This window comes from Typopeltis vanoorti, chromosome 14, assembly GCF_054136105.1.
Source record: "Typopeltis vanoorti isolate ZY-2024b chromosome 14, IOZ_Tvanoo_1.0, whole genome shotgun sequence".
NCBI classification, from domain to species: Eukaryota; Metazoa; Arthropoda; class Arachnida; order Uropygi; family Thelyphonidae; genus Typopeltis; species Typopeltis vanoorti.
In genome coordinates, this window is record NC_143562.1 from 106,780,645 (window position 1) to 106,794,743 (window position 14,099).

General features: G+C 34.0%; 1 protein-coding gene across 1 annotated transcript in view; it reads left to right on the forward strand.

Annotated features, from left to right (window-relative positions):
• LOC150099822 (insulin-like peptide receptor) overlaps positions 1-14,099 on the forward strand; it is a 538,418-nt gene that overhangs the window by 437,292 nt on the left and 87,027 nt on the right. The window contains 1 exon segment of the mRNA XM_090403498.1: positions 4,112-4,254. Coding sequence (XP_090259624.1) covers positions 4,112-4,254 — 143 coding nt within the window.

Below are 14,099 nucleotides of genomic sequence, written 5' to 3' on the forward strand. Positions count from 1 at the left end.
AAGAGATAAGAAACTTTTATCCTCAAAAAAAAAAAAATAAATAAATAAAAAACTAAAAAAAAAAAAACCCCTTCAAATTTGAACAATGCCTAGTGTTCCTCCTTTAAATGCCAACTACTAGAAAGATTATGGTAAGACATTCTTTCTTTCTACTTTCATCTTCCTGTTCAATCCTTTTACCCTGGAAAACTTAGTTGTTTAGTTGTTTTAGCTGCTTACATAGTTACTTTCAGTTCTATGAAAGTAACTTTGTAACTTGTACATTATACTTTCAGTTCTGTTTCAGTCATAAAGTGAGACAAGCTGCCACTACCAATATATGTTATGTTCACAGAGAAAGCTTAAGTATCTTCCTTTTGATTATTAACAGCAAAAATTCTGGGTATCTGGTCAGCATATCAACCACTAAAAATATATACTTATTATCTCTTTCACCGAAATAGATATCCTAAATTCTGAACTGAAATATGCTGAAAAGGTCTAACAAGCATTTGCACAGTTTGTAAAGGAGCCTTGCCTTTAAAAGAATTTCTCATCTGTCATGAATGGCAACACTTAAACTGTTTGATCACTGTGATATCCCAGCCAAAAATAACATTCTTTAATATGTTGTAAGGTTTTGCCAAATTGTATATGACCTGCTAAACTAGATGAATAATACTGATTCATTATCCATGGAATCATTTTAGTTGGATCTACTATTCTGTAATTAGTTCTCACATTCTTATCCTTTATACAGAATATTCCTTCTGAACTCAAAAATAACCTCTTTGGATTAAAAGGTACAAAACCATCAGATATCAATCCTTCCCGGGTCATTATGTATATAGGTCCCCATAATGGATCTTCCTATTGAGCAGTTTTTATGAAATTAGCATCATATCTGTGCACTTCCTAGCCATTTGGTTTTTAGAAGAACTTAAAGGTGCTACGTTAAGATTGGTATAAAAATAAGCTTTACTTAAATCATCAGGTTCTTGTTCTGTATGCAACCTTTCATTCATCAGATTATAAACATCAATTTCATCCTTAGTAGAACAATATGCTGATGTTTCAGTAGAACACTTAGTGGAATCCTTATAAAATTCAATTCCATGTTGTGAAATTACTCCCAACAAATGATCACAGCAATTCTTATGTAAAATAAGAATATAAAAATAAAAATTCTTCTCCTGAAACAACATGGAATACATTACTAGATATAGCACATTTGAAACCAATAATTCATTTGTTACAGTAAGAGAAAAATCAGAAAAGAATCTACAGAGATGCCCTGAGTAGCAGGCGACTCCTGATTAAAAATACCCCTTAGATTTACTTGTGTATCTAAGACCTTTAAGATTTCTTGTAACTTATCTTTTAAAAACAAAAAGAACTCTCAAGTGACCACTGAAATATGAGCACCAGTGACTAACAGTACCTTACACAGAATCCTGGAAATCTCTGCACATTAAGCAGATTTAGTGATTCTCTATTGATCATCTAAGTCAATGTCTTACAAGGAGAGCTAACAAAACTAGATTAAGGGTTCACAGATCCTGTCTTTTTTAGAAATGAACAAATCACCACTCCAACACAAACAAAAAGCATTCAAAAATCATGAGAAAAAAAAAAAACAATACCACAAATGGTGTGGCCAGCAAGAACTAACTACCTCCGGCCCTCAGAGACCAGGGTACACCTACTTGCTCACTGTGCCCCACCAAAAAAATACCCACTTCTTATGCACATTGCCCAAAGTGATGACACAGGGACACACCGTGCCATTCCCCTCACCTATCCATTTTCACCTGCCCACCATGGCTCAAAAAAAACCCATAACGAGTACAGCAGTCAGGATTCTGCCTGGCTGCTGTGCTCCAACCAAAAAATACACCTGCTCTGTGGGCATGTCACTGGAAGTGTGACCATTGTGACCAATATAGAACCTTTCTGTGTCCACACCAATGCATTTCCAGCTGAAAACACCCACTCACCCTGGCCATCACCTCCCATAATACATCCACCCAGCTTTAATAACATCCTACCTGCCATGCCCCACATCAAAAACACCTCCACCTTCCATTTTTAACCTGTAAACACTCATGGGCTACCTAAAAAAAAGAAACCCATCCTGTTTGCCACCTCCAAAATACACACTCACAACCTCATAAATCCACCTGCCCTGCCCACCACCTCAAAAAACATACTAATATACCCCCCCCCCACTAAATGCCAAGACATGCCATCCTGATGATGCCACATTGATAATAAAAAATAAACTCCAATTCCTAATATAACATGATATTATATTAGGAATATATATTATATTAGGAATTATAACATGATAATTTACATGACAATAGTGGTGAACATTTTTTTCACTTGGTTATACTATAAATTAAAGATGCCATGAAATTATATTCTTTATTTCGTGTAAGCAAAGTTTGTGCATGAAGCTACTTCATGCACAAACGGGGCTACTTGTATATAGAGGCTAATGACTTCACATCAATTGCCTTAGTATCCCATAATACAATGGGCCTATCCTTATGAAGTTGGTCTGGGTAATTGGCCATTCCCATAATGCTATGCATTATGGGAATGGCCAATTACCCAGACCAACTTCAACCTTAATTGAGGTCTCATCAGTGGAAGCCAGACCCAAAAGTGATACTAAGGTTGAAGTAATGCAGAAGTCATATTTCCATATACAAGTAGCCAATAGGTGTCACACCTTATTACTGTGGATTACTCTGGATTAGAGATAGATGTTGAAAGTTTTTTTTCCCACTTGGTTAAACTATAAATAAAGATAACAAGAAATTATATTCTTGGTTTAATCCTTTATCCAAGTGAAAGCAAACAAAGTTTGCACATGAAGCCACTTCACAACATGAGACCTCAATAAAGGTCGAAAATAGTCTGAGTAGTGGCCCTTCCCATAATATGTAGCATTATATATGTCCATAAGGATATGTGCATTGCATTATGGGATACTAAAATTGATATGAAGTCATTAGCCTCTATATACAAGTAGCCCAGTCATGAAGTGGATTCACATGCAAACTTACTTTGTTTGCTTACACTTGGATAAAAGATGAAACCAAGAATATAATTTCTTAGAATCTTTAACTTATAGACATAACATTAACAGACCATTCATTGCAAACAAGAGCTCAATAAAAAAATAATATTACAACCAAGTAACTTCAAAAACTACACCAAAGAAAAGTGCAAAAAAAAATATAACTTGCTAAAAGAAAAAAATCTTCATAACAGTTCCTTTTATTTCTCAAGTTGGCACATTATGGTTTTTAATCTTTTGCTCGGTGGTGTGCAGGTTGCTATAATGGCATTGCATCCAGTAACATGGGATCGTACCATACACCAGGCCACGTGACTTCGCTTATTTGGTGAGTATCAGAGAGAGGGATATCATCATATAGTCAGAACACATTAACAACAGAAATTGGTAATTTCAACATAAACAAATTCTGTAGAACATCTGTATGGATATATTGTTAGTCTACAATATAGTTACACATAGCTTGTTTAGTACATCTCAAACAGTGCCGGATTTACGTATAAGCTAAAAAAGCTACAGCTTAGGGCCTCGCAATCTGCCGGGACCTCAAATAAAAAAATAATAAAAATAAAAAATTATAAAGGAAATTCAAAACAGGAAACCTTCCACTGTAAGAAATTACTACTTTGGTTCCTATAAATTCATTGTAGTAATAGTTAACTGCAGAATCTTGCTTTCACCAGAGTCTGAACCAACTTTTTTTCTCAAAACTTTAATTTTTCTTATGTAATATCTATGATTTATTGATACAAGCAACATATATTTATCATATAATAATGAAGAAGATGAAATTGCCACACTTTTATGATGTAATATAAATAAAACTTCGGAAAGAAGAATACTACTATTAATCATTGATAAACTGATTTTAATGTATAAGTTACATGAATTAAATTAAAACTGCACAGAAATAATTTTATGCTTTTTTTTTATCTTGTTTTTATTTTAATCAAGAAGTGCTTAAGGTGAAATGCCCTTATATTAGGATATTTTCAATTTTTTTTTTTTTTTTTTCTTATTCCACAAACCTCATTATATTTTTAGTTTATGAACCAGATGAATGGGAAGTGCCCAGGGATAAGATTACTCTACTCAAAGAACTTGGACAAGGATCTTTTGGAATGGTATATGAAGGAGAAATTGCAGATATTGGAGAAGAAAAAGGAGTTGCGAAATGTGCCGTAAAAGTAAGTAATAAATAAAACATTACTACAATCGACTTTCACTATAGCAAGAAAAAAAAAAAAAAAAAAAATATATATATATATATATATATATATATATATATATATATATATATCAGGGGTTGGGAACCTTTTTGAACCAAAGAGCCATTCCACCAAAAATATTAATTAAAACAAAATTTTTTCGATTTTTCCTGGTGCCTCAAAGTTGCAGTTAGTTCAAACTTGGGTAAATTTTTTAATTCAGTACTTCCAGATATCAAATACCACTTTTATGTTTGCATATAAATTTTTTATATGTTCAATAAATAAAACAACATTACGTTTGATTAAGTTTTTAATCACAAAATATGTTTAAGTAAGTATAATATTGCAAAAAAGTCAGAATTTGTATTGCAAAAAGAATTAGTCCGAACAAAAATACAATATTATGTATTTTAATAGATATTTGATTGTTATAATTTAAAATTCACTAATGAGACTTTTGACTTTGCATCTTCTCAGCCAATTTACTTAAATCTGGATTGTATGTCGTGCACTTTAATAGTAATTCGGCTTTCAAACTTTCATCAGTCAATTTGTTCCTGTCCTTATTTTTAATGTAATTCATTGAAGAGAAAAAATTGCTCACAATTGTACGTTGAATTGAAAAGAGTCAAAACCACAAAAGCAAGTCGCCTGGCATTTGAATAATTAGTTTTGAAAGAATTCCAACATTTAAATATAATTTCCTGTGGTGTTTCTTCCATAGTTTCCTCATTTTCTTCAATTTGTGCTACCATTTCCTGAAGTTTTTGTACCCAGATGCTTTTATTCTGAATTTCCAGAAGCTCAATTTGTAGTTCTGCAATTGATATTCTGGGAAAAGCTTCAATATCTATTAGTTTTAAATTGCAATTTAATGGATGTAATATAAATTTCATCATCTCCTGATATTTTTTAAAATCCTGAAATCTGCTTGTAAATGAATCTAAAATTACACTAATCATTTCAGAGAATATTTTGCAATCAATTTAAATGAATTTAAATCAATTCTTGATTTAAATTCAATCTATAATTTTTTAGATTTTCAAAATATATAAATTTTTCTTCAGTAACATCTTCGAAAAACACTCTTAATTTCTGCTCAAAGGTAAGGACTTCCTCTAGCAATTGTAATGCTGTGTTTCCCTTCCCTTGCAACTTCAAATTTAGCTTATTAAAATATTCTGCCTTATCAAGCAAAAACAAAAATTTTGTATCCATTCAAGATTACTGAGAAGTTCCACATGATTTACATTCTAATTTTTAGTGGTTAAGAAAACTATTACTTCTGTAAAGCACTGAAAAAAACGTTTCAATGCTTTTCCTCTTGCTAACCATCGTGCAGATGTAAATGTCACTAAATCTTTATGTTGGCTACCTAGTTCCTCTAAAAATGTGTCAAAAAGTCTCTGATTCAACGCCTAAAATTGATCATTGGCACAACAACATCCATCACGCTTTTTAGTTGTGGTAATAATCCGAAAGAATTTGCAACTAAAGCTTCTTGATGTAAAATGCAATGAAATAAATCCATATGGAATATGAGTGGACAATAATTTAACAAACCCCTTATTTTTCGCAATCATAGAAGACGTGCCGTCGGTCGCAATGCATACTATTATTTATAATATGCATTGCAAAGATATATGTATATTTTTATTCTGTAAACTCATTACAAGGTTTTCTGAAATATCTTGACCTGTAATGTGTCCTTTAAGTGTTAGCAGATCAAGAGGTTCTTCTCGAATACCAGAAGATGTGATATATTTAACTAGCATTGTGCCATATCAGAAATATCATTTGATTCATCAACTGCAATAGATATAAAATCAGCAATTAATATCCATAATTTGCATATTTGAAATTTCTGCAGAAATTTTTACAATCTGTTCCTTGACGGTTCTAGCCGAAAAGGGAAATCTTTAATTTTTTTACGTATCTCATCCTTATTTTTCATATCCTTAAATAGAATTAATTTCAGAGACATTATACATGCCATTTTTTTAGAAATTCACCATCCGTAAAAGGTTTTCTCACTTTTGCTATTTCAAGGGATAACAAAAAACTTGCTTCAGTAGTATTCGATGAAGATTTCGTCCAAGTTGACAAATTTCTTTCCTGAAGCAATGTTTACTTTTGTAATTCTTCAGTAGCTTTTTTCTATTATCGCCCTCAGGATATTTTTTACTGAAGTCTAAATGTTTTCCTCGAATATGTCGTTCTACATTACTTGATTTGTTATTTTGAAGTCGTAGATGGCAAATTAAACATTGCTGACTTCCATTTACTTCTATAAATACAAATTTCTCTATCCACATTTTATTGAATCCTCTGTTTTCTTCGATTATTTTTCTTTTTCTTGAACTCATATTAGGAGGGTTATTATCACAAATTTACCTGCAAGTAAAAACACAAATTCAACATAATAACATAATAAAAATTAATTTGTGCATAACATTACCTGACACTAAATTAAACACCAGTTTAGTACCACAATAAATACGTTAACTAAAGAATATTTATTTTGACAGTTAAAATCCGTATGTATGTATCTAAAAACTGTGGTGTTTGACAGGCCAGCTGATCAATTAGTTCAAATTTTCTCCGTGGCGCTAGTTACCTTAGGCAGTGTTAACATTTAGCGGTATTTCAAATGTAACATAGTTGTCAGTTGTTCATGTCATAAAATTTCATGCATAACACATGCCACATGCATGGTATCTAGCGGCACGAACAGGCCGTATCAAAACACAATATTTAGTTGTTTGTATTAATTATGTATCTTTTAATTCAATATAAAAGAGCCACATGCGGCTCAGTAGCCGCCGGTTCCCAACCCCTGATATATATACATGGAGTGAAAAGTAAAAACTGCATAAAATATATACAAAGCCAGCAGTATGCTGACCATTTCATGGGAATCAACTTCAGCTAACAAAGCAAAACTGAGAGGTTGACACATGGCTTAGGATTATATGTATTAAGAGGAGTTTGGTTGGTTAATAATGGGGAGTAATTTATTTTGTTTAATTGCCATAAGGACAAGATTATTTCAATTTCAGGAATGTATTTTATTATTATTATTATGGGTAACTCCAAGGAGTCGACAGACTCATCGAGGGAGGCCCTAACATCATGTCAAGAACAACTATTCGTCTTTCACACAGTATCTATCATACCTTGCCTTAAACTCATTCACAGTCATAGCACCCACAACAGACTCTGGCAGCTTATTCCACACATTTACCACACTCCAAGTAAAGAACCTAGTTCTAACACCGCTGTTAACCACATTTTTGCCCAGCTTCCATGTATGGCCCCTAGTCCTCCCACCACCAGCCCTATTCTTAAAAATATCTTCTGGATTAATCTTATAGAAACCCTTCAGTAATTTGAATGTCTCAATCATATCACCCCTTTTCTGCCTATCAACCAATTTTTGCAACCCACAAATCTTCAACCTGTTCTCATAAGGTTCATTCCACAGACCTGCTATCATCTTGGTCACTCGTCTTTGGATCCTCTCCACCTCCTCCTCATCGAGAAGAAAACCTGGTGCCCATATCTGGGCACAGTAGTCCAGATGGGGTCTTATCAGGGCTCAATATAGAGGAACAATAACTTGTTTGTCTCTGCTCATTAAAGTATTTTTCAGTAACCAAGTGATTTGATGAGCTGTTTTAGCCACTTTTGCAATGTGCCCCCTAAACTTCAACTCCCTATCCACCAACACTCCCAAATCCATGGCCTCATCAATCTCCTGGAGTACGGTTCCATCAATGTGATATACTGCTGCTAATCTTTTCACTCCAAAATGCATAACCTTACACTTTGCCACATTAAATTGACATCCATTTTCCTTAGCCCAGTCCTCCAAACTATCCAAATCATCCTGCAAAATTTTGACATCCTGTGCACTCACAATTGCTCTACCCAACTTTGCATCATCAGCAAACAAGTGAACACTTTCTCTCAGATCCTTTCCTATATTGTTAATGAACAAATTGAAAAGTAGTGGTCCAAGAACAGACCCCTGCAGCACACCACTAGAGGTGGTATAGAGGTGGCATAGAGGAGTTACTTATAACTCCTCTATGCCAGGTATGGCATGCTCAGAGACAGTGAAACTTGTAAACAACATTATGCCATAGTAATACATCAGTCTGGGTTATTCTGATTCTGTTTTAGCATTTTGTAACTTTGTCTGTAGCTAAATTTTGTATCAGTTGTTCATCTTCATGAATATCTGAAGATACATTTAATGGCTTTGTAGATATTGTTAATGTATGGGAATCTTAAGATAGTGTATAATTTAGAAAGGTTGCTGGGGGAAGAGGAGATGAGCTGAGCAGAAAAGATGTTGACAGTGAATATCCTATAATTATATATGCTATATATATTATATATGTTGTGTCCACACTGGATGGCACATATCAAGAAACTAATGATGATAATAATTTATTCAGTTCTTCATGTAACATCACAGTTGAGTTATATAAATACTGAGAATACCGATTGTGAACTGCTTAGGCAAATTGCTTGGACATCTAAAAAGAAGGTGATCCTGAAGGGAGACTATAATTAGAGGAATATAGAATAGAAGGAAAAGATAATGTATAGAGAACACGGAGAGTGAGTTTGTTGAATTTCTGAGGGATAAATATCTTAAGCAGCATGTGATTGAAGTAACTAGGGGCTTAAGGGTTTTGAATTTGGTGATAACTTCACAAGATGTAGTTATTAATGAGGTGTTGACACTACTGCCAGTTGGTGTGAGTGATCATAAATTACTTGTTTGGGAACTGCTGAAATAAGAAAAGGTTACTGCCAAAAATGGATATATGTGAATTTTAAGTGAGAGATTATGGTAAGCATCGTCGTCATCATCATAACACCAATTACTGATATAGACCATATTGGTCTGTTCCAGTCTCATTATCATCTAATATCCTTTTTTGAGCTCTACCCAACCTTCTCTTTTCAGTTAGTTTTTATTTTCTTAACTGTTTAGGATATTGGGTGTTGGCTATTTGGTTTACATGTTCTATCCAGTTTTGTTTATAATTGTTTGGTTTTTCTTGTATTGATTTTATTTTTAGTTATTTTAAAATATCTTTCTTCCATTTTTTTGTGTCTAATCATGTAGGTACTACTAAAGTATTGTATATTTTCAAACATGTTTCTTTTTGTACAATATTTGATTGAGTGTTCTATTTATCATGCCTATAATCTGCAAAAATGTTGAAATTTTTAATTTTGTCTTTTTTCCCTTCGTATGATATTTTACATTCAAGTATTTATCTATTCTATTATTTTATTATTAATAATTATTTTACTTATAACTGGAGTTTATCCACAAAATGCCATTGTTTTAGTTTTATCTATGGATATTTTCATTCCAATCTGTTCTACCGTAATGTTTAAATTATGTATTGCGCTTTGTAAATTGTCTTCTTTATCTGATATTATTACCTGATCATCTGCAAATAATAGTAAATTTATTTTGTTATTCTGAGAAATTTCTATACTTGGGTTATTTAAGGTATTCCACTGTATTAATATTTCATTAATAAAAATATTAAAAAGTGTTGGAGATAGACTGCATCCCTGTCTTACTCCTTGGTTTACAGATTGTTTTTCAGACATTTTTTCATTTATTTTTATTTAATTTTATTTTGGCAAGCCCGAGACACACCCAAACTAGGCCCAACCTTACTTCCTACAATATACACTTGGTATATTATATCTGTAGACTGGTCTTCTACTCTTCTTTCCTCTCCTCTCTCCTAATTCTTACTTGCCCCCCCCCCCCACAAACAGTGCAATTAGAGGAGCAATTTGAGGGCGAGGGGGCGACTCTTTCCTCTTTGAGAAGAAAGAGTCACTATCTACTAAAAAAGGCAAGCCTAGTTGTCATAAGGTGGCAGCCCAACCACTGGGATACCTATCGTCATGCTAGTAACTTGACATAGGGAAATACATATTACTTCCAAGTCTCAAAGAAATCTAAACCAGATAGAAAACATTTTGGTAAGCTCTGTAGTCAACTAGCATCAATAAGCTGAGTAGATGAGCCATGCAGAAAAGATGTTGACAGTACATGAAAATTCATAATGCAGTATCTGACATAAGCCATGTATAATTGCATATCAAGGATTAAGCAAGTAAATAGAATAGATGTGAAATGGATGAACAGTGACATGAAGTAAGCTGTATTAGAAAAGAAAATGCTATGGAAGAAGTACAAGACAATTGGTGGTGATGGGATCCATGAAGGATATAAAGTGCAGACTAGGAAGATATCGAACATGGTAAAGAAAGAAAAGGTGTGGTTGGCTGATCAGATAATTATGACTGGTTGACACTGGTGGATAGTCATGGCAGCACAGTGAACATAAAGGATATTGTGGAATTATTAAATGAGCACTTTATCAGCTTATATCATACTGGTGTAAAGGATGCCATGCAACATATAGAATGGAGGCAAGTATTAGGAGAATTGTAAGTGAAAGAATCACAGGTGTATTAAAAGTTGATTGGGTTAGATATTAATAAGGCTATGGGAATGGATGACACATCACAAGATATTCTTAAGGAAGGTGCGCAACAGTTAGCTATTACTTGGTTATTTAATGAAAGTCGTGCAGCAGATAAGGTTCCTAAGGAGTGGAAAGAAGGCAAAATAGTACCGGTCTATAATAATATCGGTCCTAGAACCATGCCACAAGCATGGTTCTAGGACCGACAATTATAGACCAGTCTGTATAACTTCAGTTGTTGTCAAGGTTGTTGGAGAGATTGGTTAGGAATAGAATACTAGATTGAGTCGATGGATAAAGTATTCATGATGGTCAGCACAGATTTCTAAATAATAGGTCTTGCTTTATCAATTTACTTGCCTTTTATGATAAGATGACAAGTCCGTTAGATACAGAAGAATGATATACAGTGATATTCTTGGACTCTACAAAAGCATTTCATACATTACATGATAGGTTGATGTACAAGCTGCAGGGATGATGGGAATAGATAGCATGTTGTCTAGATGGATCAGAAATTGGCTCTCTTAATGATACCAGCAAGTTGTGTATGATGGAATAGTATCAAAAAAAAAAAAAGGAGATGTGCCCCAGGGTTCTGTTCTTGCCCCCCCCCCTGCTGTTTAACTAAATGATATATCATGTAAACTGACTGGGGATATTATTCAATTATTTGCTGATGATGCAAAGTTGAGGGTATTATAAATAGCACTGCTGATGTTAATTCCCTTCAGAAAAATTTCAATAGACTTTTGACTTGGAGAAAGGAATGGTGTTGTAGTTTTAATATTAATAGTACAAGATGTTGCATTTTGGAGTGCAGAAATATAAGGCTGTGTACTATATTGATGGTGCTATACTGCAGGAAGTGGATGAGATTCAATATTTGGGAGTAAAAGTTGACAGAGACTGAAGTTAGAGGGTTTATTGCAAGTGTTGCAAAGACTGTACTTGTAGTGCCGCTATGATATGAAGTACTCTAACATAGTAAGCAGCACCACCTCCTGTGGTGGTGGTGCCTACTATAAGGACTCTGGAATGCTGGCTATGGAGCGAGGTTGAAGGATTGCAGAGTTTGGTGGATAGGAGGCAAAGAGATAATATGATAGAGACATTTAAGTTAGTGAGCAGACTTTATTGGATTAGGATTAATCCAGAGGGGATTATAAAAAGAGCAGAAGGCAAGAGGGAAAGAACCAGAAGCCATCCCTGGAAGTTATGTAAGAGTGTGGTGAAGAGGGGTATAAGTAGAAGATTTTTTTACATGTAGAACTTTCAGTAAATTGAATGGATTACCAAAAAATATGTTATTGTAGTTAAGGATTTTAGGATTCAGTATGATAGATATGTTGTAAGTTGAATGAACCTTACATGATGAGTGCTGACTCCATGGAGGATGTAATAATAATAATTCTGGACTGCATGGATAGCATAATCTATTAGTTTTAGAAATGTAGAAAGGTATTGAGGATATTGGTGAGAATGAAAGATATTGTTTAGGTATGTGATTTCTTGGTTTAAGGCAGCGATTAAGGATGAGTATTTGTAATGTTAATGAACTGTGTTGATATTATTATTATTGTTGTAATAGATTTAATATTGATATGAACACAGATGGATAAGAAAATAACTATTTATTAACTTAAAAGCTAATATTTCGCTGGTATTATATCCAGCATCTTCAGAGCACACAACACAAGTTTGTTACAAATGCAAGACAACCACAATCTGGTGTAACAGTGGGGCTAGTATAAGTAATTGCAGCATGCCACACAAGACTAAAGTCCTAATAGGGCGCCATCTAGGTTAAAAAAAAAAAAAAAAAAAAAAAAAAAAAAAAAAAAAAAAAAAGTAGTTCAAAGTTTTGAAATATTAGTCCAAATAATAGTCTTAGAAAGTTTGAAATAAAATAAAATAAAAGTAATAAATATTAATTTGGTCTTAGGATGACTGTCTCCCAAATCTTTCGTAGATTTATACAGCCATTTGTTAAGGTTTGGAGTATGTTTTAAGGCTTCTGTTGATTCCAGGAATAACCGCTCTGACTTGTAGAAGCTTCTGTGCATTACTTTTGTTTTTTTCCAATTGATCCTTCGTGCTGGGGCATCCAAAGCATGGTCTGCCAGACTCAACTTGCTATAGCGAAAGTGTCGGATATATTTTTTATGTTCACTGAGGCGGATGTCCACAGTTCTTCCTGTCTGTCCGTAGTAGGCTTGATGGCAAGAACAGGGCACTTCATAGACTCCTGGATGTGATAAAGGAGTGCATTTGTCCTTAGGTGAACGGATGAGAGTTGCTAATTTCACATAAGGTTTAAATACGGTGCGCAGTTGGTGTTTGTTAAGCAACCTAGATATCTTTTCGGATGTGCCTTTAATGTATGGGATGGTGATAGTTTTGTTGTAGTCTTCTGTGGTAGATAGAAGGGATTTCTGGGTAGCATTTAGTATGTTATCTATCTTATGGGGATTATAACCATTGGTTAAGAAGGTGTGACATAGGTGAGAAAGATCAGCAGTGAGAGCAATGTCATTGGAACAGATTGCTCTAGTTCTATGGATTAGGGTTTTTAAGATACCATATTGTTGAGAAGGGTGATGGTGTGACTGTTTGTGTAAGTATCTCCCTGTATGTGTAGGTTTTCTATAAATTGAAAATGATAAGGAGCCTTCTGGAGGACGTGTGATCAGTGTTGCCAGTCAGGCAGTCATTGGCTTCTAGTTCCATTGTAAAGTGGATTTTAGGGTAAGTGCTCCTAAAATACACAAACAAGGTACCCCTTTGCATCCTACTGTAGATAGTATAAACAGTCCTACATATAAACTAGCTAAACATTTAGCCAAATTACTAGCCACTTACACAAACAATTCTCTCTCTTTTCTTAAAAATTCTAACCACCTTAAATAGTTCGAGACCTAATGGTGAGTTTTGATATCAGCTCATTATTCACTAATGTACCACTGATTGAAACAGCTAACTTACTAAATTCACAATTTCCCCCAGATATATTTCAGCTATTTAAATTCACAGTACAGGCAGGTTATTTTACATGGAAAGGGAAAATATACAAACAACTAGATGGGACAGCTATGGGTTCTCCCCCCAGCCAACTTCTACATAGAACATCTGGAAAAACTAGCTATCAAAACAGCCACTCTCAAACCTAGTCTCTGGCTACGCTATGTTGATGATGTGTTTGCTATTTGGCCACATGACCCAGACACATTGAATACATTTTTAGTGCATCTAAATAGCCAGCACCCTAAAATCCACTTTACAATG